General features: G+C 39.8%; 7 protein-coding genes across 10 annotated transcripts; 1 reads left to right on the top strand and 6 right to left on the bottom strand.

The window, feature by feature from the left end:
• Window positions 1–5,393: 5,393 nt before the first annotated feature.
• On the bottom strand, window positions 5,394–5,912 carry LOC103843155. Its single transcript, XM_009119870.3, has one exon. The coding sequence runs from the start codon at window positions 5,910–5,912 to the stop codon at window positions 5,394–5,396; it is 519 nt and encodes a 172-aa protein (XP_009118118.1).
• Window positions 5,913–6,224: 312 nt separating this feature from the next.
• LOC103843167 (heavy metal-associated isoprenylated plant protein 42) lies at window positions 6,225–7,860 on the bottom strand. The gene is made up of 3 exons (XM_033290295.1): window positions 7,524–7,860; window positions 7,367–7,445; window positions 6,225–7,283 (listed from the first exon to the last, which is right to left on the bottom strand). The coding sequence occupies exons 1-3, from the start codon at window positions 7,548–7,550 to the stop codon at window positions 6,790–6,792; spliced, it is 600 nt and encodes a 199-aa protein (XP_033146186.1). The 5' UTR covers window positions 7,551–7,860; the 3' UTR covers window positions 6,225–6,789.
• A 445-nt stretch (window positions 7,861–8,305) lies between these two features.
• On the bottom strand, window positions 8,306–9,247 carry LOC103843177 (non-specific lipid-transfer protein-like protein At2g13820). Its single transcript, XM_009119886.2, has 3 exons — window positions 8,866–9,247; window positions 8,657–8,767; window positions 8,306–8,568 (listed from the first exon to the last, which is right to left on the bottom strand). Exons 1-3 carry the CDS (start codon window positions 9,188–9,190, stop codon window positions 8,420–8,422), a joined length of 585 nt encoding a protein of 194 aa, XP_009118134.1. The 5' UTR covers window positions 9,191–9,247; the 3' UTR covers window positions 8,306–8,419.
• Window positions 9,248–9,550: 303 nt separating this feature from the next.
• On the top strand, window positions 9,551–10,679 carry LOC103843139 (non-specific lipid transfer protein GPI-anchored 2). 2 transcript variants are annotated; one of them, XM_009119859.3, is made up of 4 exons: window positions 9,551–9,934; window positions 10,015–10,041; window positions 10,143–10,199; window positions 10,312–10,679. In XM_009119859.3, exons 1-4 carry the CDS (start codon window positions 9,607–9,609, stop codon window positions 10,485–10,487), a joined length of 588 nt encoding a protein of 195 aa, XP_009118107.1. In that variant the 5' UTR covers window positions 9,551–9,606; the 3' UTR covers window positions 10,488–10,679. The 2 variants fall into 2 exon arrangements, with proteins under 2 accessions (XP_009118107.1, XP_009118100.1); XM_009119852.3 differs by having other exon boundaries at window positions 10,291–10,679.
• Window positions 10,680–11,946: 1,267 nt separating this feature from the next.
• On the bottom strand, window positions 11,947–14,798 carry LOC103843130 (probable glutathione peroxidase 4). Its single transcript, XM_009119840.3, has 6 exons — window positions 13,283–14,798; window positions 13,130–13,206; window positions 12,978–13,039; window positions 12,751–12,869; window positions 12,334–12,501; window positions 11,947–12,234 (listed from the first exon to the last, which is right to left on the bottom strand). Exons 1-6 carry the CDS (start codon window positions 13,334–13,336, stop codon window positions 12,202–12,204), a joined length of 513 nt encoding a protein of 170 aa, XP_009118088.1. The 5' UTR covers window positions 13,337–14,798; the 3' UTR covers window positions 11,947–12,201.
• Window positions 14,615–15,193, bottom strand: LOC117133387. The gene has a single exon (XM_033289433.1). It carries the CDS (start codon window positions 15,191–15,193, stop codon window positions 14,615–14,617), a length of 579 nt encoding a protein of 192 aa, XP_033145324.1.
• Window positions 15,194–15,306: 113 nt separating this feature from the next.
• LOC117133627 (glutathione S-transferase T3-like) lies at window positions 15,307–20,972 on the bottom strand. Of its 3 annotated transcripts, XM_033290293.1 has the most exons (4): window positions 18,004–20,972; window positions 17,776–17,913; window positions 17,593–17,703; window positions 15,307–16,295 (listed from the first exon to the last, which is right to left on the bottom strand). In XM_033290293.1, exons 1-3 carry the CDS (start codon window positions 18,196–18,198, stop codon window positions 17,602–17,604), a joined length of 435 nt encoding a protein of 144 aa, XP_033146184.1. In that variant the 5' UTR covers window positions 18,199–20,972; the 3' UTR covers window positions 15,307–16,295; window positions 17,593–17,601. The 3 variants fall into 3 exon arrangements, with proteins under 3 accessions (XP_033146184.1, XP_033146183.1, XP_033146182.1); XM_033290292.1 differs by having other exon boundaries at window positions 15,307–17,703; XM_033290291.1 differs by having other exon boundaries at window positions 15,307–17,913.
• Between the last annotated feature and the right edge of the window lie 1,290 nt (window positions 20,973–22,262).

Here is a 22,262-nt window from a genome sequence, read left to right as displayed (position 1 = left end):
GATTGAACACGAAACTCTGTTTGTTTATAGATAAGAATAAAGTTGTGAAAATTTTCCATTAATTATTTTTCATCAAATTTATCATCTTCATATTAATTTAGTGAATACTAAAATAAAGCAAAAAAAAAAAGGCTTAGAAAATAAGATGTATGAATTGCGATGTATTGTTATTTAATTATAGTTCAAGTGTTTTACAAATTATATAAGGTTATTTATTACTATAACATGATGGTAGTAGTTATTAACACAAATTTAACTTATATAACAAATAGATTTTCATGTATTGTTATAAAATAGATACATATTTACATGTTTCTACTTTTAATCGGTTTTGTTCGGTTTATTCGGTTTAATCGGTTATATACCAAACCATATCCAAATCCTACGGTTTTTATAAAACTATATCCATTCGGTTTATATGGTATATACCAAAACCAAACCATATTGTCTATTTCGGTTCGGTTCGGTTCGGTACGGTTCGGTTTTACCATATTGAACAGCCCTAGTCTCTCTCGAGTCATTCAATCCAATCAGTTTTATCTGTGAGAGAGGAGAGGAGAGGATGAGGTGGTGCTTAATCTCTCTCGACGATTCCTCTTCCGCCCACCCTCCAATCTCAGTTGCCGTTCTAGATTCGGTCGAGTGTAGGAGGAACCGGAATCTACTTTTCCTTCCTCCTCGTCGTCTTCTGCACTCGGTAAGCCATTTTTGCCATGAGAGTAGATGCAGAGAGCTTGTGTTAACAACACTGTTACTTGTAACTATTGATTGGTGCTTGTAAAATGATTCGAAAGCAAAAGGGATTACAACATACTAAGCTAATGACTTGTTGTCAGATTCAAATTCAAATTCAATTCAAGCAGGTTGTTAACAAGACTGCAGCAAGTAACCAACCTTTGCCCCTAGGGCCTCCCCCGGAACTACCCTTAACAAATTTTTGGGGTCCTCTCTTTCAACCTCCAACGAACCCCTGACCTATGGCTATGTTATGTGGTCCATTTGGATGTTCACTATTCCTTCTCAAGAGGCGAGGCTCTTTTTCTCATCACTCAACGTTGCTATACCCTTCTTCTGGAAATCTTTTCTCCTCTTCTCTGCTCTGCTCTGCTCTGCTCTGCTCAGCCCATACACTTACCTTCTTTCGCAATTGTAATTGTGGTTTTCTTCACTTATTTTTGGTTTGTGCCTCTCTCTTATTACAGCTTGGATGGCTGGAAAGAACCGAGTAGAGGATGGGAATGGGATTAGAGACTTCTGAAGATTCCCTGTCTTCTCTTCCTTGGAATGAATGAATGATTCTCCATTCAGCTTCTCTGTTCACCATATCGAATACTCAAAGGTACGTGACGTGACGAATGTGAACATTGCTCTACAATGAAATCATAGACTTCTGAGATGAACTTTTTTTCTTCTTCTTCTGAAATATACAAGTGCCAGTACATATATACATTTTCTTATCAAGAGTGATGAAGCTGGTAAATTGAAAGAAAAATAAAAATAGAATTGGGTAATATGTTTGCTTCTAGGCTAAGATTCTTCCCCATGTCATGTAACCTCTAGTGTGATCGCTCTTTCTCTCTGATTCCTCTTACTCTTTCATCTCTTTCTCACGCAATATCCCTAGCCCAGCCACCACAAATCTAAACAGCCCTTGGCAAATGACCGGAGGAGCTGATGCTGTCGAAAAGGGTTTTCTTTCCTCTTGTGTTTAAAAAAGGTACGTGTAGTAGTAGTATATGAAGGCCATCGGGTTTGCTTTGGGATGGGAAAAATTGAGCCAGTGGAAGCTCTCTGCCGTTTTATCTGTATGTATGTGTGTAACAGCAAGCAAAAAAATTAAAACTAGAATTTAACAGGTGCCCGAGATTAATATTTTTTTCTTAGAATTTAACATGCCTCTAATCTCCTTCTTTGATAGAGGGAACCGCAGAAGACGTGGGATGTTCCGTTATGACCGCAGGCTGTGCAAAAATGAAGAAGCAAAGCGAGTTATAGCTGACTCTTGGCGTGCGACGACCAATACGTCGGTCAGTGATAAGCTCAGTTCGACGCGGAGTGCCATTTCGGCCTGGAACAAAACTCAGCAACGTAATAGTCAACGAGTCATACAAGAGAAGAAGCAGGAACTGAATGCGGCCCTATCCAGTCCGGACAACAACACCGTTCTGATACAGAACATTTCTGAGACTCTCAATGCGGCTTACTTGGCAGAAGAGGAGTACTGGCGGCAGCGGAGTCGTTTGCTATGGCTGAAATTGGGGGATCGTAATACAGGCTACTTCCATACTATCACCAAGTCGCGTAAAAGAGCCAATAATTTCTCGGTGATTGAACGAGAAGACGGTCATATGGTATATAAGGAGGAAGAGATTGTCTCGGCCATCGGAGACTATTTCCAGAACTTGTTTGCTTCTCAGCTTGGTGACAGAGAAGAGACAGTGAAACAAGCTCTCCATCCGATTGTCTCTGAAGAGGACAACCAGGCCCTCACTGCTATCCCGACGGCAAGAGAGATCAGGGATGCAGCTTTCTCCATTCATGCGGAAAAAGCCCCGGGGCCAGATGGTTTCTCAGCGGGTTTCTTCCACACCCATTGGGAGCAGATTAGCCCGGATATTATCAGGGAGATTCAGGCTTTCTTCATGGGGGAGTCTCTGCCGGAGCGAATAAACGACACTCACATACGGCTCATCCCAAAGATCTCCCAACCGCAAAAGGTCTCGGATTATCGACCTATCGCGCTGTGTAACGTGTACTACAAGATATACTCCAAAATCCTCACAAGAAGACTACAGCCCCTGATGGAGAAGCTGATATCCGAGAATCAATCTGCTTTTGTCCCGGGAAGAGCCATTGGAGACAATGTCCTAGTTACTCATGAAGTCCTCCACTATCTCAAATCGTCCAAAGCGGAGCAGAGGTGTGCTATGGCGGTTAAGACGGACATGAGCAAGGCATATGACCGGCTCGAATGGGAATTTGTTGCGCTGGTGCTAGAGCGGTTGGGCTTCCACAGCGATTTGATTAGATGCATAATGCAGTGTATCACATCTGTTACATACTCCTTCCTCATTAACGGCTTGCCTAGAGGGAAGGTAGTACCGAGTAGAGGTCTCCGTCAAGGCGACCCTCTTTCTCCCTATATATTTATCATGTGTAGCGAGGTCCTCTCGGGATTATGTAACAGAGCCCAAGAAGATGGGTCACTCCAAGGCTTGCGAGTGGCTAGAGGAAGTTCTAGACTAACTCACCTCTTCTTTGCGGACGATACAATGTTCTTCCTCCAAGCTAACAAGGAGAATTGTGTGTCTCTCAAGTCTATTCTAGACAAGTATGAGAAAGCTTCGGGCCAGTCGATAAGCAAGGAAAAATCGGCTATCACATTTTCTAGTAAGGCCCCTGCCTCGCTAAAGACAATGATCAGAAGCGAACTGCAAATGGAGAAAGAAGGTGGAGTTGGGAAGTACTTAGGACTCCCCGAGTTTTTCGGACGCCGGAAGAGGGATCTCTTTTCATCTGTGGTGGACAGGATAAAGCAGAAGTCGAGAGGCTGGAAAAACAAATTCCTATCTGCTGCAGGGAAACTTGTAATGCTTCAGAGCGTTCTATCTGCGATCCCCTCTTATCCCATGTCATCCTTCTTAATGCCTGTCTCGCTGTGTAAACGCCTTCAGTCTGCAGTTACACGCTACTGGTGGGATCAAAATGAAAATGAGAGAAAGATGGCTTGGGTGGCTTGGGACAGTATAGCAAAACCGAAAGCTATTGGCGGACTAGGGATGCGAGAGTTCCAAAACTTCAACATTGCACTGCTAGCAAAGATTGGGTGGAGGCTTCTCCAAAACCCCAACTGTCTCCTAGGAAGAGTACTTTTTGGAAAGTACTGTCAAGACTCCAACATCCTACAAGCCGAGGAAACTTCAACTATGTCGCATGGGTGGCGGGGAATCCTCAAGGGCAGAGACCTCTTACTTAAGAACCTAGGATGGATTGTGGGCAATGGAGACTCCATCAGCATATGGAACGACCCCTGGCTGAGCCTTACTTGTCAACAGAGACCAATGGGACCGCCAAATGAAGCACACCAAGATCTTACTGTCGCGGACCTCATAAACGCTGGGACGGGAGAGTGGGATGTACCTAAAATCAAGCTCTTACTTCCAGCCTACGAGGAGAAAATACTAAGCATCAATCCAAGTCTGACGGGGGCTCCTGATAAGCAAGTGTGGCTAGGAACAAGGTCGGGGACTTACTCTACAAAATCGGGGTATTATACGGCGGTTAATCAAGAGGAAAACGGAGAAATAGCACAAAACAACCTCGGCTTTCAGTGGAAAAGAAGTGTCTGGAATCTGACTTGTGCCCCAAAGATTAAACTTTTCTCATGGAGGCTTCTCAAGGGAGCTATCCCGGTGGGAGAAAGGCTCGTAGACAGACACGTTCCTGCTGACCCTGCTTGTAAACGATGCGGCTGCTCGGAATCTATTATTCATCTTCTATTCCAATGTCCCTTCGCGCAACGAGTCTGGAGTTTAGCTCCTCTCATGACTGATATGGATGTTAGTGGAATAATAGATTTAATGAACAGCTGGGATGGCCTCTGCGCCCTTAAATGTCTTCCCCCTGCAGGTATCACTTCGAGCACACTGGTTCCTTGGATCTTATGGTCTCTTTGGAAAGCTCGGAACAAATTTGTCTTCGAGGGACACTCTGCTTCGCCGGAGGACACCCTGACAACGGCTATTGTCCTAGCACGAGAATGGAGTACTGAAGTGAAGAAGGAAAGTTCTGTTGGCCTGAAACGCCCAATTCTCCCTGCGCTGAACCCTCGGGACACGGTGGTAATTCGCTCAGATGCAGCATGGGCCTCTGTTTCAAACGAAGCGGGCTTGGGATGGATCATCCTCTCGACAACCGGAAATCGCTCTTTCATGAAGACTACCAAATGCGTTGTCTCATCCTTATCGGCGGAAGGATTAGCCCTACGGGAAGCTGTCCGTACCTGCGCAAGATTGGGGCTGAAGAAGGTCGCTTTCGAGTCTGACTCTGCTCTGCTTATCAAGGCAGTAAAGTCTGAATCATCCACAACTGAACTCTATAGTTTGGTTTCTGATATTCTCTCATATGCTTCTGTGTTTGAGTTTGTTGTTTTCTCTTGGATTCCTAGAGAGAAAAACATGTTAGCGGACTGCTTGGCAAAGGATGCTTTGAAAGCTCCTGAACCTTTGGTTGTTGGTGATGCCTTAACTGCTCCCAACTAATTTCTTTATCAATCGAAATATGTGTTTCAAAAAAAAAAAAAAAGTTATCGATAATTCATATAGTTTGTCATCAGAGTTTACTGATCATAACCGTAAGCTGGATTATTCATATAATAATTTAGTGGGAATTCATCAATCCTTGTAAGTTGGGTTCGCACGAGCGACGGTGGAAGATCTGAGCTTCATCTTCGCCTTCCTTATGTACTCGGAGAAATGATCTGATGACCTTCCACTGCTACCCTCTCTCGAGACACTAGCGGTAGGGACATGGCACTGACGACGATGATCACGTGCCTCTGCTTCACTTGTCTTCGACGCATCGTTCCTCATCATGTCACCCGGATTCGTCACTGCCCTGATCTTCAGTTTGGCTTTCTTTATATAATCAGTGAACCTCTCGTCCGTTTTCAGCTTCGTCTCCACTCGAGTGATCAGCGGCTCCATCTTTGAAATGGGTTTGGCTGCCTGAGTCGACGTCTCAGAGAACTTGACGCGGACAGGCTCCGCTTGGTGGTGCTTCGGTGAAGGTTTGGTGGAGAGGCGGCGAACAGTTCGAACAGGACTCGTCATTGCTCTGAAAATCTTCTCACACACTCTGCTTTCTTTCTTCGTCTCCTGGTTCTTGCTGCTACTCTCTGAGTTCTTTGCCATCGATATCAATTAATTATGCTAAGAGCTTAGGAAGTAAAGGAGCTAATTAGAGAGTGATCTGTGCAGAGAAGATTAACGAGGTTTTTATAATCCAAAAAGTTGTGATTAAAAAAAGAAGGTAGCTTTGTTGATATATCAGTATAACGTGTTTCAAAAGGGAACACCATGCAAAGAGAGAAGAAAACAAAGGAGAAATTTCTTGGGTTGGGAGATTCTCATTGTTGAAAAGAGGAATGGTGGAAACTTTAACAAGCTTTTTTTTCAAGAAAAAAGGAAGAGTGATGTTCCAAAGGGATCGCATTCTGATTCCTGTTTTCTTTCTTTCTTCTGCATTTGTTTTGTTTTTTTTTGTATAATTTTAGGGTATAAAACGAGAATCAGCACTCAGCAAGAGATCATAGTATATAGGAACCGTGTAATCTCTTCCATGTACGCGCGCTAAAGATTAATATACAGAAGATTCTCAAAACTAATTAGGTCACTCTCCATCAGCTTTTGCTAACTTTTTTGGATTCACGGATATGCTGCGATTAGCACGAATTGTTTTCAATGGTTTTAATAAAATATTCCACTAGTTCAGCTAATATTCATCAATTTAGCAAACAGACACAAACTCTATATTAATCACATGTTTCCAATAGGAAATGGATATATTTTATCTTTGGATTTTATTATTTATTAACTTTATACTGTCTTTGACCAAAAAAAAAAATTGTTGTTGCTGTTGTTCAATATGAATCTCTTATTAGGCATATTCATAACCAAAAATAGGCTGTAGGCATGGCAATCGCCTAGACAAATATTCTGGATGCTTTTGAATTGCTTGTGTGGATTCATTCAAGAGAAAAGAAGCAGGCATGCGTCTGTTTTTTCTAGCTCAGTGGTGCGGGTAGTTGACCATCTGTGGAAACTGCGTCTTTCTTAACTGGAAAGTTGGTGGAGGTGACTGGTACATACCACCAGAAGTGTATGTGTATGGTGGTTGGTTTGCCCCAAAACAGGGAGGAGGGTATGGTATGGGTGTCGCGAAGCCAGGCGTTGGTTGAGGAGGAGGATACACCATTGGAGGCGCAACAGTGTTGATGAAGGGCGTTGCGCTGCCGTTTTCATCCCCTGCTACTCCATAAGGCTCAACCTTTTCCTTAGTCCCGAAACACCTCAGAAGAAAACACTTTGGTGTCCTCTTCCCCATCCTCTTGGTCTGGTAAAGTTGAGGGGTTCTAGGAGCGGGGGCAGAGACTTCACCAGGAAGAGAGACAAGCTCTGCGTTTTTGTCCCATTTGGCAAGCTTGCGAAGCAGCTTAGCTGGGTTGGGGTCACCTGAGACTCTTAGGAGCCCTTGTTCTGCGTTATACTCAACTGCACTCACCCCTGTTTCCATACCAAAACAATATATTAGCTTCAAATAAAACAAAAAGAGAGCATATTTTCAATGGCTTTAACAAGATCATCACCAGAAACACTGAGTAACTTTCTCTTTGCATTTGTCTGGCAACCTTTGCAGCACTTGATTCCAACTCTCAGAACGCAACTCTGCGTTTATCACACGGAAATACTCGTCAGCAAACTCTTAAAGGAAAGTAGATGCAATAACCTGGTTCGAGAGAGTACTCTGGCAGGTTGAGTTGTGTTTGCCATTGAAAAAGCACCTTAAGAACTCCAACGGAGAAGAAAGCCAATGATATATAGAGTAGATGATATCTAGGGTTTCCATAGTTTATTGATATGGCACCTTGCAGAAACAGAAACCAATCAAATGTGAGTTATTTGTTATCTTTTTATTTCAATCATAGTGAAGATTACAAACTTGTATCTTGGTAATCACAACTCAACAAGTAACCTGTAAAATCAAAGCAATAATGGAGGATTTGGACTTTCCTGTAAAGGAAGATACATAATTGTTTTGGGTTTAATTTGGACACAAACCATCAAGAGATGATGTTCGTATCTGCAGATTTCCATACTGGAAATGGATCTCCAAGACTTTGCTTGCAGAGTGAAGAAACGTCTGCAACAAGTAAAAGGTACTGTTTTGTTTCCAGTTATGGACCTAATAATTTGAGGTGGGATGAACCAACATGAGTCCATAGTCCCGGCCAAGGGTTTGATTTTCTTGTCTCCGGCACAGCAGAACCTCCGGTGCTTATCAAAGCCGTCCAACAAATGAGGCAAGGCCCTAAATGTTAGGCCTACAAGAAGGACCCGACTAAGGCTAAGTCCTAAGACCTAATTCTAGTGGGTTTATAAGTTCCAAAGAGTAATTTAGGTTGTTATTTTTATATTTAGTGGTGAGATGTCGCAATATAAAGACACATTGCTGCCTCCTCTTACGTTTCATCTTCACATCATCAGCGAATCGCTTTTGATTTCAGTCTCATTAGCACAAACGACAAGGTCAGATAAATCATTTTCTTCTTTGAAGTAGTAAAACTCACATATAAATCTGGTACACCATGCAACCGAATAAAATAGTAAACGTGAAAATCAAATTCTCAAATACATAACTCTCAGAACTGATAAAGAAGAGAGTAGGTCCAAACTACAAATATAGCATACATGAACAAATGTGGTGGCACACGGTCGACGCTCCCAGAGGATGAGCCAGCTCCAGTGGAAGGAATAGTCTTGGAACCACCTCTGGCTCCGACTACGACTCCTGCACGTGGATCAGTAAGTCCCGTTAAGAGAGAATATATATAATCCATCTAGCGTTGCTTTGTTTTGGTTATTAAAGAAGTTTGTACCTGAACGAGCACCTGGTGATGAGGTTGGGGTTAGTGCCACGCCAGGGTTCTTGTCCGCCGGTGACTCCACCGGTGAAAGTGCGCCAAGAGGTGTTGTCGGCCCAGTGGCCACTAATTCATTAAAAAACTTTGTTGTTAGTGACACTATATCTTAACACGTAATATAGATATGTATATACATATATATAAGGGTTTAATACTTAGGCTACCATTGCATTGTGAGAGAGGAGGCGCCTGAATGTTGCAGGCGTTTGGGAGCTGCAAGGCCTGTGTGCGATTAATGTTAAGGCCGATGTTAGGGATCGGACTGTTGACGGCAGAGCAGATGCACTGCGGCGAAGATTTGATGACAGAGTCGAGCTGAGAGCAGCAAGTCTGTGAGGGAGTGGTTGAGTTTCCGGTGATATAGCCTAGGCACGGAGAAAGGGTGGTTAGTGTGCTCACGCATGACCCGCTCGGCTGTGCTTTTGATACGCCCAGTAGAGCCCCCACGAGGGCTACAAATGTGATCGCGTAGATACTTGTATACCCCATAGTTTGTGTTATTATTGCTCTTCGCTTTGGTTTAATTATAGGACGAAATGGTGAAAACGTCAAGGAGACTGGTATTGTCGGATGACCTACTTTACATTGTTTATGGTTTTTTCATAACCAATATGTTCTAGATATACCTAAGAACCAATTTTATGATCGGGAGCTAATAACAAAATTAATAGGAGCATACCAAACTCACCTACTAGCTCTTGGTTAATTAATTAATAATATTTGGTTTTAAGGAAATTGTGCGTGTTTCAAAGAAAAAAAGAAGAGAAAATTGTGTGTTGATAAAGAGATTGAGAGAGATGATTATAGATTAGCTGGAAGTTGTTGAACTCCAATGCACCCACTTAAATTTGTATATATATATAGGATTATGAGCCATATTCACCTGAGAATTAACCAAGCCAAAAATGGAAGGCATAACATTGATAATAGTGATAATGTCAAGCTTAATATTGGGAGGGAAAGGTCAGCAGATAATTAGCACGCCATGCACCTCCTCCATGATCTCTACCTTCACTCCATGTCTCAACTTCATAACCGGGAGCAGCGGCGGCTCCGTCACTCCCACCGCCGGCTGCTGCGACTCCTTAAAGTCGTTGACCAGCACCGGCATGAACTGTGCTTGCCTCATTCTCACTGCTAATGTCCCGCTGCCTACTGGCTTCATCAATCGGACTCTCTCGCTTGCTCTCCCTCGTGCCTGCAAAATGACCGGTGTACCTGTTCAGTGTCAAGGTTTTAGCTTCGCTCTATTTATTTATTAACTTATCACTATTAACCCCAATGATTAATGGCTCATTTTGCTTTATTTGCAGCGGCGGGAACACCTCTGCCAGCGCCAGGTTTTGTTTAATTATTATGAAAAACGCTCATTACTATTGAATTGTACATTTATGATTCAGTTGATTTCAGCCATTATTCATTTAACTAATGTATTGGGCAGGTCCAGTGCCATTTTTGCTGGCCCCACCACCGCCTATGTCTGCTTTTAGCCCCGGATGTGAGTAATTAATTAACCACGATCACGTTTTTTTTATGCATTTTGAGTCAAGGTTAAGAGTTTAAGTTTGATTTTGGACAACTGTGATTAGCATCTAAGGCGGCGGCGACAGCTCCTGGGCTGGCACCGGATGCTCCCTTGGATGGACCGATGGGCCCCACAGCCACACCAGGAATTCGACCGGTGGTTCAGCCCTTGCAACCCACTAGCCTCGCTCAATATTCTACCTCTCCTTTTCTTCCCTTGCTTTTCTTTCTCTTCACTCTTCTCACCTTGTTGAATTTGTGAGCTATACCGCGCGTCTCCATATTCAAATTGTTACCCTTGTGTATGTGTTGTCAGGTACTTTCCTTTTGGATTCATCGTTACAGATATGATTTACTTACTATTTCATCTCAAATGATAAGCTTCTTTGTCTTTTTGTTCGGTAAATATAAACCGTTGTCTGGCTCCGACCAAATCAACACGCGTATGTTTCTATTTTAAATGCCAAACTAGATTTTGACCCGCCCTTTAAAGGGCGGGTATATGTTTTATTTTATATTTAATTTTCATATTTATGTTTTTTAATTCTATAACATAATCATGACTATTGACCTATTCTGACATGTCCTTTCAAAGGGTGGGATTAAAATTTTATTAAAAATTAAAATTTGGTTTAATTGAGTGGACCGACCTTATCATTAACTTATTTACAATGCCAAATCAATGTTCGGTACAATTTTCAAAACATTGATTATCTATTTTATTAATCAATCATGAAAAGTAACCGACAAATCACCTTCTCTAATCTGGAATAAATCTTTACAAATATTTGGATCTGAGTTTTAATATGATGCTAGTGTTTTTGAAATGTTTGAATTCGAATTGATCATTCGGCCTGATATGTGTTTAAGATTATTTCGTTCGATAAGAAAAAAGTAAGTGGTTCTTGTTAACCCGTTAATAAATAATAAATATTTTTTTGAAAAAATAAAGATTAATATTATTAATGAGACATTTTTATAATACATATTGAAATTGGTTTACCAATATTGTTTTGGTTTATGAAACTAAAATTGGTTTATAAATTAATTAGGTTTATTAAACCGATTTCAATATTTATTTATATACACACATATATATACATATAAATATACATAAATATATAAATACCAAATACACAAAAAAAAAACAGCCGACTAAAAAAAACCTAAGTAAACCTAAAACTAAGTTGTCGTCCTCCTCTTCCACCGCACCCTCGACGCTTCAGCCATCATCAACTCTTCAGCCACCATCGCTTCAACTGGAAAAGAGACAGTGTAAGAGATCCAAATCCTCTCAGCTTGCCAACAGTGACGAACTTAAGACCATGACAACAGATTGATTGTCTCCACATCAAGCTTGTGATTGTCATCTGTACGGCGAGCAAGCATGATCCTTTGATAGCATGAATTGAGAAGAAATCCAGATACGAAAGAAACTTGTGGTTGGAATGTGTTTTATTTTTGTGCATAATAAATCCAACTGTAGAAATAACTGTTTAGATTAGAGAGAAGATCGTGGTTTTTTATTAAATAGATGCAGTTAGAAAATATATGGCTAATTTTTTTTAAATATGTATTGTTGAAAATAATTGTTGGACATAACTTTTATCAATGGGTCACACTGCTGTTTTAATAGAATAGATAACGATTATCCATCCAATTAGTCGGGGTTGGATTATTCGCAAGATTCAGCTCTCTTTTTTCGTGTTAAGATATTGTCATAGCTATCCAAGTATCAGTGACTGTATATATCCATAACAACTTCGGAAATTAAAGAATACTTTTCAAAAAAAAAAAATGAAAACAACCACCTACTGGGAGAGATTCTTTTTCTATATACACCAAACTGAAAAACTTGTCCGTATAAGAAAGAAAAATTGGATTTACAACATAAAAGCTAGGATTTTCATTAGTTACAAAATGAACTGATATTTTTATTTGGTGCCTTGATATAAAAGGCAATCCCGTCTGCTGTTTCAAGCCTTTTCCAGAGCTTTCTTGATGTCTTTCTGTTTGTTACACACAAACACATGAAACCGGAGCACAAGTCACGACAATTACAATTTATAGCATAAGACAATTTATTTTGATACGTAAAGAATGCATACCTCGATGGACAGAGGTGTAACCATCGTGCCATAACGATCAATCACTATGCCATCTTTGCTGACCAAGAATTTGGTGAAGTTCCACTTAATTCTTGACCCCAAAAAAGTGGGTTTACTTGCCTTAAGGAACTTGTAGAGTGGTGCCGCGTTTTGGCCGTTTACCCGTACCTAATCTCATAATAACACACACTTGGTCATATATATATTACTAACAATAAAAAAAATCAGGTGCAGATGGTAACTGTTGAAGCACATATGGATTTCTGGTTACACTTGTTACAAAAATACCACAAACAAGTCATATATAGCTACCTACCTAACATAATGAGATGGATATAAGTTGAGGAGCTATGTAATAAGGTTCAAATTCCAAGCGTCATGTAACCACTAGAAACAAGACGGAAAGAGAAGACCTACCTTTTGGAAAACAGCGTATTCGGCCTGAAACCGTGTGCAAGCAAAATCATGAGCTTCTTGACTCGTGCCGGGCTCCTGGTAAAGAAACTGGTTACAAGGGAATGCCAAGATCTCAAACCCTGAAATACATAATCAATGGAAATAATATTATATATACAAAAATATAAATGCATGAATATGATTGCAACTGCTAACAAATAGCCCTAAACTAAGTTAATAAAAAAGACCTTGGTCCTTGTATTTCCGGTAAAGTTCGGTGAGCTGGGTATAATTGGCTTCGGTGAACCCGCTGTTTGCACAATCCAAATGATAAACAATCAATCAGTAATGAATTAAAGAAAGAAAACGTAAATTTGTAAGGGAAAACAACGAGACAAACCATTTGGAAGCGACATTGACAAGGAGGAGGACTTTCCCTTGGTATATGCTCAAATTGACGTCCTTGCCGGAGCTATCCTGTGATTCCCCACGAAACAATAATTAAATAAAAACCATAGATACGATTCAAGCGAAACACAGAAGTTTTTCTTACCTTGACAGTGAATTCATGGACGGATCTCTCGGGAACCGAAACAGAAGCACCCATCTGCCTCAATGAAAAGACAAAAACAAAAAAACAAAGTCTTCCTCAAGAGCAAGGAATAGCCTTTTATTTAGTTTAAGTTTTAACGTTCGTTGACCCTTTGGTATTTTTTTCAAGCGTGGCGTTCGTGTGTGGACGGCTTCATTACATGCGTTATTGCCTTTTATTAGAAATAATCGAAGCCTCTATACACATTATTATTGTTCACGTAAAAGAAAAAAACTACCAATTCCACTCATAAATAGCACCAGAAAGACATAAACAGACGTCAGTGTAACAACTATTTAATTTGAATAGTTAGACCATGGGCATTAGTGAACCCCCCTTGGGGTTCACAAGTATTTTTTAATATTTTTTATGTGGGTCCATGAATAGTTAAGAACCTCAATCTCTTGTTTTCTGCATTAGTGAATCTAAAGAAGAAGTTCATAGAAATAAAATAATAATATTTATTATTCATAATAATTTTTTTTTTCAAATTACTAATTATTAAGAAAACATGAATAAAATAATACATTAAAATATATTATAAATATTTTTAAACATTTTATTCAATACATAATGAGTAGAATACATAAAACAAGAAATTCAATAAGCTTATCGTCATCACCAAACTTTTGCCATATATTTTCCATTAAATCAGCTTTAAGACGAGCATGTTTCGCTGGATCTCGAACTTCTCTGCGCATGCCTAACATATCGACATGAATACTATCCCTCCTTATCACCCTCGAACTTCTACTTGACTCTCCTGACTCGAACTCAGATGTGTCAATTTGAGCGTATCCGTGTCGTTCGTTCTCCACTATCATATTGTGCAATATGACACAAGTTCTCATTATCTTTCCTATCTTTTCCTTGTCCCATAGTAGAGCTGGGTTTTTAACAATTGCAAACCTTGATTGTAATACTCCAAAAGCCCGTTCGACATCTTTTCTGGCGGATTCTTGTTTTTTTTGCAAATTTCTCGGCTTTAGGACCTTGAGGAAGTGGGATGGATTGGATAAATGTTGACCAGTTTGGATAAATTCCGTCAGTAAGATAGTAGGCCATACGATAAGTGTGGTTGTTGACCTTGAACTTAACTTTTGGTGCTCGACCTTGTACGATGTCATCGAAAACCGGTGACCGATCAAGAACATTGATATCATTGAGGGTACCTGGTAATCCGAAAAATGCGTGCCATATCCAAAGATCTTGTGATGCCACAGCTTCTAAGACAATTGTCGGCTTTCCCGTACCACGTGTGTACTGACCTTTCCAAGCGGTTGGGCAGTTTTTTCACTCCCAATGCATACAATCGATGCTGCCTATCATCCCTGGAAAACCGCGTACCTCTCTAACATCGAGCAATCGTTGAAGATCCTCAGCTGTAGGGCTGCGTAGATACTCATCTCCAAACAAATTTATAATTGCATTAGTGAAATTTTCCAAACATAAACGTGAAGTACTGTCAGCAAGTCGGAGATACTCGTCATATGTATCTCCTGATTGACCATATGCCAGCATACGTATAGCTGCCGTACACTTTTGAAGTGCAGATAGCCCATACCTTCCGCAAGCATTTCGTCTTTGCTGAAAGTATGGAACTTCATTACTTACACGTTCGACAATGTGGAGGAACAATGGCTTGTTCATTCGAAAACGCCTCCTAAACATTTGCGGTGGGTATGTAGGATTTTCTTGGAAATAATCGTTCCATAGCTGATTGTGTCCTTGTTCACGATGTCTTTCGATATAAGCCCGTCTTTTCTGCTTGTTGGGGTGAGCATCTATCACTGAGTCGATGAAATTATCAACTACTTGGTCGACCATTTCTTCTAAAGCTTCATCAACTTCATCACTTGATGAGGAAGACATTAGTGAAATTTTTTCCTAAAATCAGAAAAGGGGATGTGTTCATATTTTTATGATATTTTTTTTTCATTATTCTATCATATTTTTCCTAATCTGCTGTTTTTTTTCATTATTCAATCATATTTTTCCTAATCTTTTTTTTTCATTATTCAATTATATTAATTCTCTCATATTTTTCCTAATCATATTTTTTTTCCCATTATTCAATAATATTAATCAACTTCATCACTTTTTTTCCCATTATTCAATCATATTTTTTCCCATTATTCAATAATATTAATCAACTTCATCACTTTTTTTCCCATTATTCAATCATATTTTTCCTAATTTTTTTTCCCATTATTCAATAATATTAATCAACTTCATCACTTTTTTTCCCATTATTCTCTCATATTTTTCCTAATCTTTTTTTTTCCATTATTCAATAATATTAATCAACTTCATCACTTTTTTTTTCATTATTCATTTATATTAATTCTCTCATATTTTTCCTAATCTTTTTTTTCCCATTATTCAATAATATTAATCAACTTCATCACTTTTTTTTTCATAAATTATGTTCACTTACCTTGAGTTTGTTGTTGAGTGTTTGAAGGTTGTTGTGGTTTGAAGCAAGTTGAGTTGTGAAGCTTGTTGAGGTTGTGAAGGTTGTTCAGTTGTGAAGGTTTGAAGCTTGTTGAGTTGTGGAGAGCACCACGATCAGATAGAAGTTTGTCGAAGTGTGTTGTTACAGATGAGAGTATGGAGAGACATAAAGAAGAGAAAGAAGAGAAAGAACAGAATAGAAGAGAAGTTTGTCGAGGGAGAGAGTTCAAGTTTGGCTTGTTCTGTACAATAAGCAAAGACAATACATTTATATAAAGGGAGAGAGTTTAAGTTTACACAACCATCCGTGAATCAACAGCAACATTACAATCAACATCCGTGAGTCGAAATGACATTTAGCAACTACATAGTACATGAAAGATGTAGCATGAAACAAAAGGCTACACTTTCTACCCGTGATTAAAAACTGACATCATACCCGTGGCTTCAAACAGAGAAAAGACAAGAGATTCCTTCACCTTCAACACCCGTGACTTGAAGACGCTTTCCCACCCGGTACCTGCAAAAGAAAACACAAGTTCAATGAACACATTCAAAATGTAATCAAAACAATTACACAACACATTCAATCAATCATATTCAAACAAGTTCCTACACATGAGACGTCAAAGCATTTCAGAGATGAGTTTCTCCTTTAGAGCTTCTTCACTAGGGGAAAGTGTGTCCTTTACTAGCAGACGATCAAGGATCTTTTGTCTGGAAATGGTGTTTTTATTAGCTAGGATGCTATGTATTTGATCATAAGCTACGTCGTCTGGCTTCTTGCGTTTCCCCGCTTTGCAAGCCTTAATGCCTGGAGGCCTAACCTCTGCCTCCTCACACACCGGCTCCGCACCAGATTCCTTCTTTTTCTCCTTCGGCTGAGAGTGTGACTTCCACTTCTGATCAAACCGAAGTTCCCTCCAGCAATGTTCAAGCGCAAACTTGGCATTATAATCATTGAAATAGATGTCATGAGCCGCCTTCATGACATCATTTTCACTTTGCCCACTAGCTTGCTGCTTCAGAGCGGCCTCATGGGAACCCACAAACCTACAAACCTCCGCATTCACCCTTCCCCACCTCTGCTTACATTGACCCCACTCTCTAGGAATGGAGCCAATGAGCTGAGGACTAGCATTGAAGTACGCCTCAATTCTCTTCCAAAAAGCCCATAACTTCTGCTCATTACTAATTATCGGATCTTTGCTGGTGTTCAACCAAGCACTAATCAACACAAGATCTTCTTTTGTGGTCCACTTTCTCCTTTCCGCTGGTTTAACTAACCCGAGAGAGCTAACAGGTGCCTCAGCAGAGTCTACGTCTATTGTAGGACTGCTCTGCGAAGCTAACAAGTTAACAAACCCGTGAGAGTTTAGGGAAAAAGGGTCCATTGTGTGATTTAGGTTTGTTGTTAAGAGGTTTGTGTGATTTTTAAGGTTTGATTGTTTGTGTTTTTAGAAGTGAAATGCCTATGTTTTAAACTAGTTTCGCATTGCTTTATTACACAACAACTACTGCAGTAAATTACACAACTACTTAACTTAATTACACAACAACTTATTCACAGTTACCATTCATTACCCATCAAATCACTTTAAAAATTTTCGATAAGTTTTTAAACATCAAGTACGAGTTGTACTCTACCTAGTTAAGAGTTGGAAAAGTTATTAAAAACTATAAAAGTTTTTAACAGAAACATTTTTAAACATTTAATGCTCTACTCAACCTAATACAATCCTAATTCACTTCTACCTACGAGGTAACCAACATCTACTTGCAGTTCTGTTCTAGTTCAGTTAAGATTGAGTGTTTACCTTTGCTTGTTAGTCGAAGCAGAGCTTCTCCAGCACAGAAACTTGCACCGTCAGGTTGTAAACCTCCCCAGTTAGTCGATCAACCTGGTCACTCAGCCCTTTTGCCTCGGCCTGCACATAAAAACAATAATTAAATTGTGATTGCAGCAAAATAGGAGACGATATACAAACTCATTAACTCACCTCCAGAGTCTGAATATTGTTTTTGAGACTCGGCACCCACTTCATCACCTCCTCTGCCTCCTCAAGACGCTTGAGTAAGCGTTCCATCTGCTCCTGGACACCAAACACCCAAGGCTGACGGTAGTGAAACCCATCAGCCTTGTTTGGAACAAAACAAATATCAGAGGTGGTTTTTCAAGAAATATATGCAATATAAAAACAAAATCAGGAGGTTCAAACCCACATTACCTCGTAGTTGACGCACGTGAAGAACCTCTTCCCAGGAAGAGTGTCGTACTCCTCCTTGGCTCGAACCTCGTCGATGATTCTCCCACCACAGGAACACCTTCTAGGAATCCCATATTCTGAATCACAAGTATATTGTAGCATGTCAAAATACTCCTTTTGTCTCTTTGAATGGCTTCTCTCATCCGCGGGATCCATCTGTGAAAGAAACTGAATATATTAGAACATTATAATCGAAACAATATCCTAAACCGACCCCTATATCGAGCACTCTTGAGGAATTAAAACTATAAAACGAATCAACGAATCAAGGGAGAACCCTAACTCCAAACCCCTTAATCGATTTGAAATCTCACACAAACAAACCCAAAATTAAACGCGCATGTCGATTTACATCAATTAATTGAAACCCAGTTATCGATTTACATCCGAAACTCGAAAACCCCAAATTGATATCAAATCTCACTAAACGATTTCGACCAAATTCAACGAAATTAAACCGTCGATCTACTCGATACTCACCAGAGGTCGTGGAGAAGACTCTCCGTCGTCGATTTGAACGAGAAAATCGGCAAGACTCCGCGTCGCTCGTATTATCGCCTCTCACAGAACAAACCCTAGCTTTTGTTTCGAGAAGAGAAAATGAGAAGAGACACGGGGAAACTCGTCTTTCCTCCCCCTCTACGCGGTTTGTTTCGTCCAACCGGGAAATGACGCGTGGCTAAATCCGCTTCATAGCGGATCAACCGTAAGGCCCGTTTCATCGATACAAACCCATTTTTATTTGTTTTTTAATCACTCCGGCCTTAGAACTCGGGCCCGTGAACCCGTTTAAAGCCCCTGATGCGCATGGTCTTACGGCCCTCGAACCATTACGAATCTCCCCAGTAACCTTTTTCCGTGGCACGACTAGTCTATAATCCCCAAAACAAAGTCAAAATCAATCAAATCAAAACTAGATCATCGTAATTACCCAATTTGAAAAAAAATCATCCACGATGGTGTGAGATTGGAGAGAAGTTTACAGACATGGTTCGGTGATATTTGATTAGCCACCGCGTCTAGTTAGGTGACACGTCATCACCTTGGGCCACATCAGAAACAGAGAGGCCAAGCCCACAAAAGTTACTTGCTTGATGCACAAGTTACTTTTTTTTGAACCGACTTGAGTGAATAACGGTAATATTTTTGTTTCATTTGAAATTCAAAATCTATATATTAACGCTCCCATCAGATGAATAATTATACGAACTCTTTAAATCATCCCCTTCCGATCCTCATCATCTTAGGAGACGAGCGAACTGAGGATCAAACCTTAAGCGGTTCCCTGTGTTATTCTTCCAACAAGTTCATCGCTCCTTCTTCTTCGTTAAACGAGACCACCAAAGCCCTGTCTCGATGCTTCAGGTCCAATCTCGACAAGCAACAGCCCTCCGATGAGAGTCCGTGGCACACTGGTGGTGGATCTGTCCGTGTTGGATCTCGAGTCGGATTGAGTTGACTCGGATCTTGCTCTGTATCATCTTTTTCGCTGTTCAGATGCTTCTGAATATGGCGAAGTAGGTTAGAAGGGTTTTCTTGATTCTCTGTAACATCGTTTCGTGTCCGGTGAGTTGACACGCTTTGCTTGACTCGGAAGCTATTGCTGTAACGGTAATACTTTTTTTTTTGAATATATAAATAGATGCTTCCATCAGATTAGATAATCATAAGAAAGTAACGAACTTTTTTTGTGTGTTGAGGTTTCTTATCGCTGAAGGCAATTGGTGTTCTTGGACATGGCGAAATTAGGTCACACGAGTTTTGTTGATTCTCTGTAACATGGCTTCGCAGCTGTTAGAGTCGGGATAGTTTTGTTGCGGTTTTGTATGGACTGAGGATTTAGGTTATGGCCGCGAATGCGGTGGATTCGACTCATCAATCCTACGCCGGTGGAGAGATGATAAAAGCTGGTTCAACCTCCGTTTGTGGTAACGCTTTTGAACCCATTTTTTTTTCTCTTTTTTGAGTTTTTATTTTGGTTTTGGTGATTTTCAAGTTTTGTATTCTCTCTCGCAAAACAAGTTCCGGTACAGCGATGTTTTCTAGTTCAAACACTTTTTGTCAACACAGAGCTTTTTCAAAAGAAAAAAACAGTTTTCTTTTTATTAAACCCTTTTCAAAGCTTTTACGATGAAAACTTAACTTTGAAACTAATTTAAACAAAGTTTCAAGTTAAACATGTATTGGGATTAAGCCATTAAGGGTATATAGAATTAAGGGGTATATGAAATTAATGGGTATTTAAGATTAAGAGGATGTGGGATTAAAATGTATTTGAGTTTAGAGGGTATAAGTGATTAAAAGGTATTTGAGAATAAGGGTATACGAGGTTAGGGTTATTTGCGATTAATGGATATTTGAAATTAGAGGTATTTGGGATTAAGAGTTATTTGAGATTAAAGGGTATATGGGATTAAATAGTATTTGAGATTAGGGGTATTTGAGATTAAAGGGTATTTGAGATTAGGGATATTTTAGATTAATAAGTATTTGAGATTAAGGATATTTGAGATTAATGGGTATTTGAGATTAAAGGAGTATTTGAGAATAGGAGTATTTGAGATTAAAGGGGTATTTGAAAATAAGGGTATTTGAGATTAAATGGGTATTTGAGAATAGGAGTATTTGAGATTAAATAGTATTTGAAAATATGAGTATTTGAGATTAAAGGGGTATTTTGAGAATAGGGGTATTTTGAGAATAGGGTATTTGAGATTAAATAGTATTTGAGAATATGGGTATTTGAGATTAAAAGAGTATTTGAGAATAGGGGTATTTGAGAATAAAGAATATTTGAGAATAGGGGTATTTGAGATTAAAGAGGTATTTTGAGAATAGGGGTATTTGAGATTAAAAGGGTATTTGAGATTAAAAGGTATTTGAGAATAGGGGTATTTGAGATTAAAGGGTATTTGAGAATATGGGTATTTGAGAATAGGGGTATTTGAGATTAAAGGGGTATTTGAGAATAGGGGTATTTGAGATTAAAGGGTATTTGAGAATAGGGGTATTTGAGAATAGGGGTATTTGAGATTAAAGGGTATTTGAGAATATGGGTATTTGAGAATAGGGGTATTTGAGATTAAAGGGGTATTTGAGAATAGGGGTATTTGAGATTAAAGGGTATTTGAGAATAGGGGTATTTGAGATTAAAGGGTATTTGAGAATAGGGTTTAGGGTTTAGGTTTAGGGTTTAGGGTTTAGGGTTTAGGGTTTAGGGTTTAGGGTTTAGGGTTTAGGGTTTAGGGTTTAGGGTTTAGGGTTTAGGGTTTAGGGTTTAGGGTTTAGGGTTTAGGGTTTAGGGTTTAGGGTTTAGGGTTTAGGGTTTAGGGTTTAGGGTTTAGGGTTTAGGGTTTAGGGTTTAGGGTTTAGGGTTTAGGGTTTAGGGTTTAGGGTTTAGGGTTTAGGGTTTAGGGTTTAGGGTTTAGGGTTTAGGGTTTAGGGTTTAGGGTTTAGGGTTTAGGGTTTAGGGTTTAGGGTTTAGGGTTTAGGGTTTAGGGTTTAGGGTTTAGGGTTTAGGGTTTAGGGTTTAGGGTTTAGGGTTTAGGGTTTAGGGTTTAGGGTTTAGGGTTTAGGGTTTAGGGTTTAGGTTTAGGGTTTAGGGTTTAGGGTTTAGGGTTTAGGGTTTAGGGTTTAGGGTTTAGGGTTTAGGGTTTAGGGTTTAGGGTTTAGGGTTTAGGGTTTAGGGTTTAGGGTTTAGGGTTTAGGGTTTAGGGTTTAGGGTTTAGGGTTTAGGGTTTAGGGTTTAGGGTTTAGGGTTTAGGGTTTAGGGTTTAGGGTTTAGGGTTTAGGGTTTAGGGTTTAGGGTTTAGGGTTTAGGGTTTAGGGTTTAGGGTTTAGGGTTTAGGGTTTAGGGTTTAGGGTTTAGGGTTTAGGGTTTAGGGTTTAGGGTTTAGGGTTTAGGGTTTAGGGTTTAGGGTTTAGGGTTTAGGGTTTAGGGTTTAGGGTTTAGGGTTTAGGGTTTAGGGTTTAGGGTTTAGGGTTTAGGGTTTAGGGTTTAGGGTTTAGGGTTTAGGGTTTAGGGTTTAGGGTTTAGGGTTTAAGGGTTTTTAGGGTTTAGGGTTTAGGGTTGAGGGTTTAGGGTTTAGGTTTTAGGGTTTAGGGTTTAGGGTTTAGGGTTTAGGGTTTAGGGTTTAGGGTTTAGGGTTTAGGGTTTAGGGTTTTAGGGTTTAGGGTTTAGGGTTTAGGGTTAGGGTTTAGGGTTTAGGGTTTAGGGTTTT

This window comes from Brassica rapa, chromosome A04 (assembly GCF_000309985.2).
Source record: "Brassica rapa cultivar Chiifu-401-42 chromosome A04, CAAS_Brap_v3.01, whole genome shotgun sequence".
In the NCBI taxonomy this organism is placed as follows: domain Eukaryota; kingdom Viridiplantae; phylum Streptophyta; class Magnoliopsida; order Brassicales; family Brassicaceae; genus Brassica; species Brassica rapa.
Note: the sequence above shows the minus strand (reverse complement) of the source record. Positions and strands in the feature narration are given on the sequence as shown.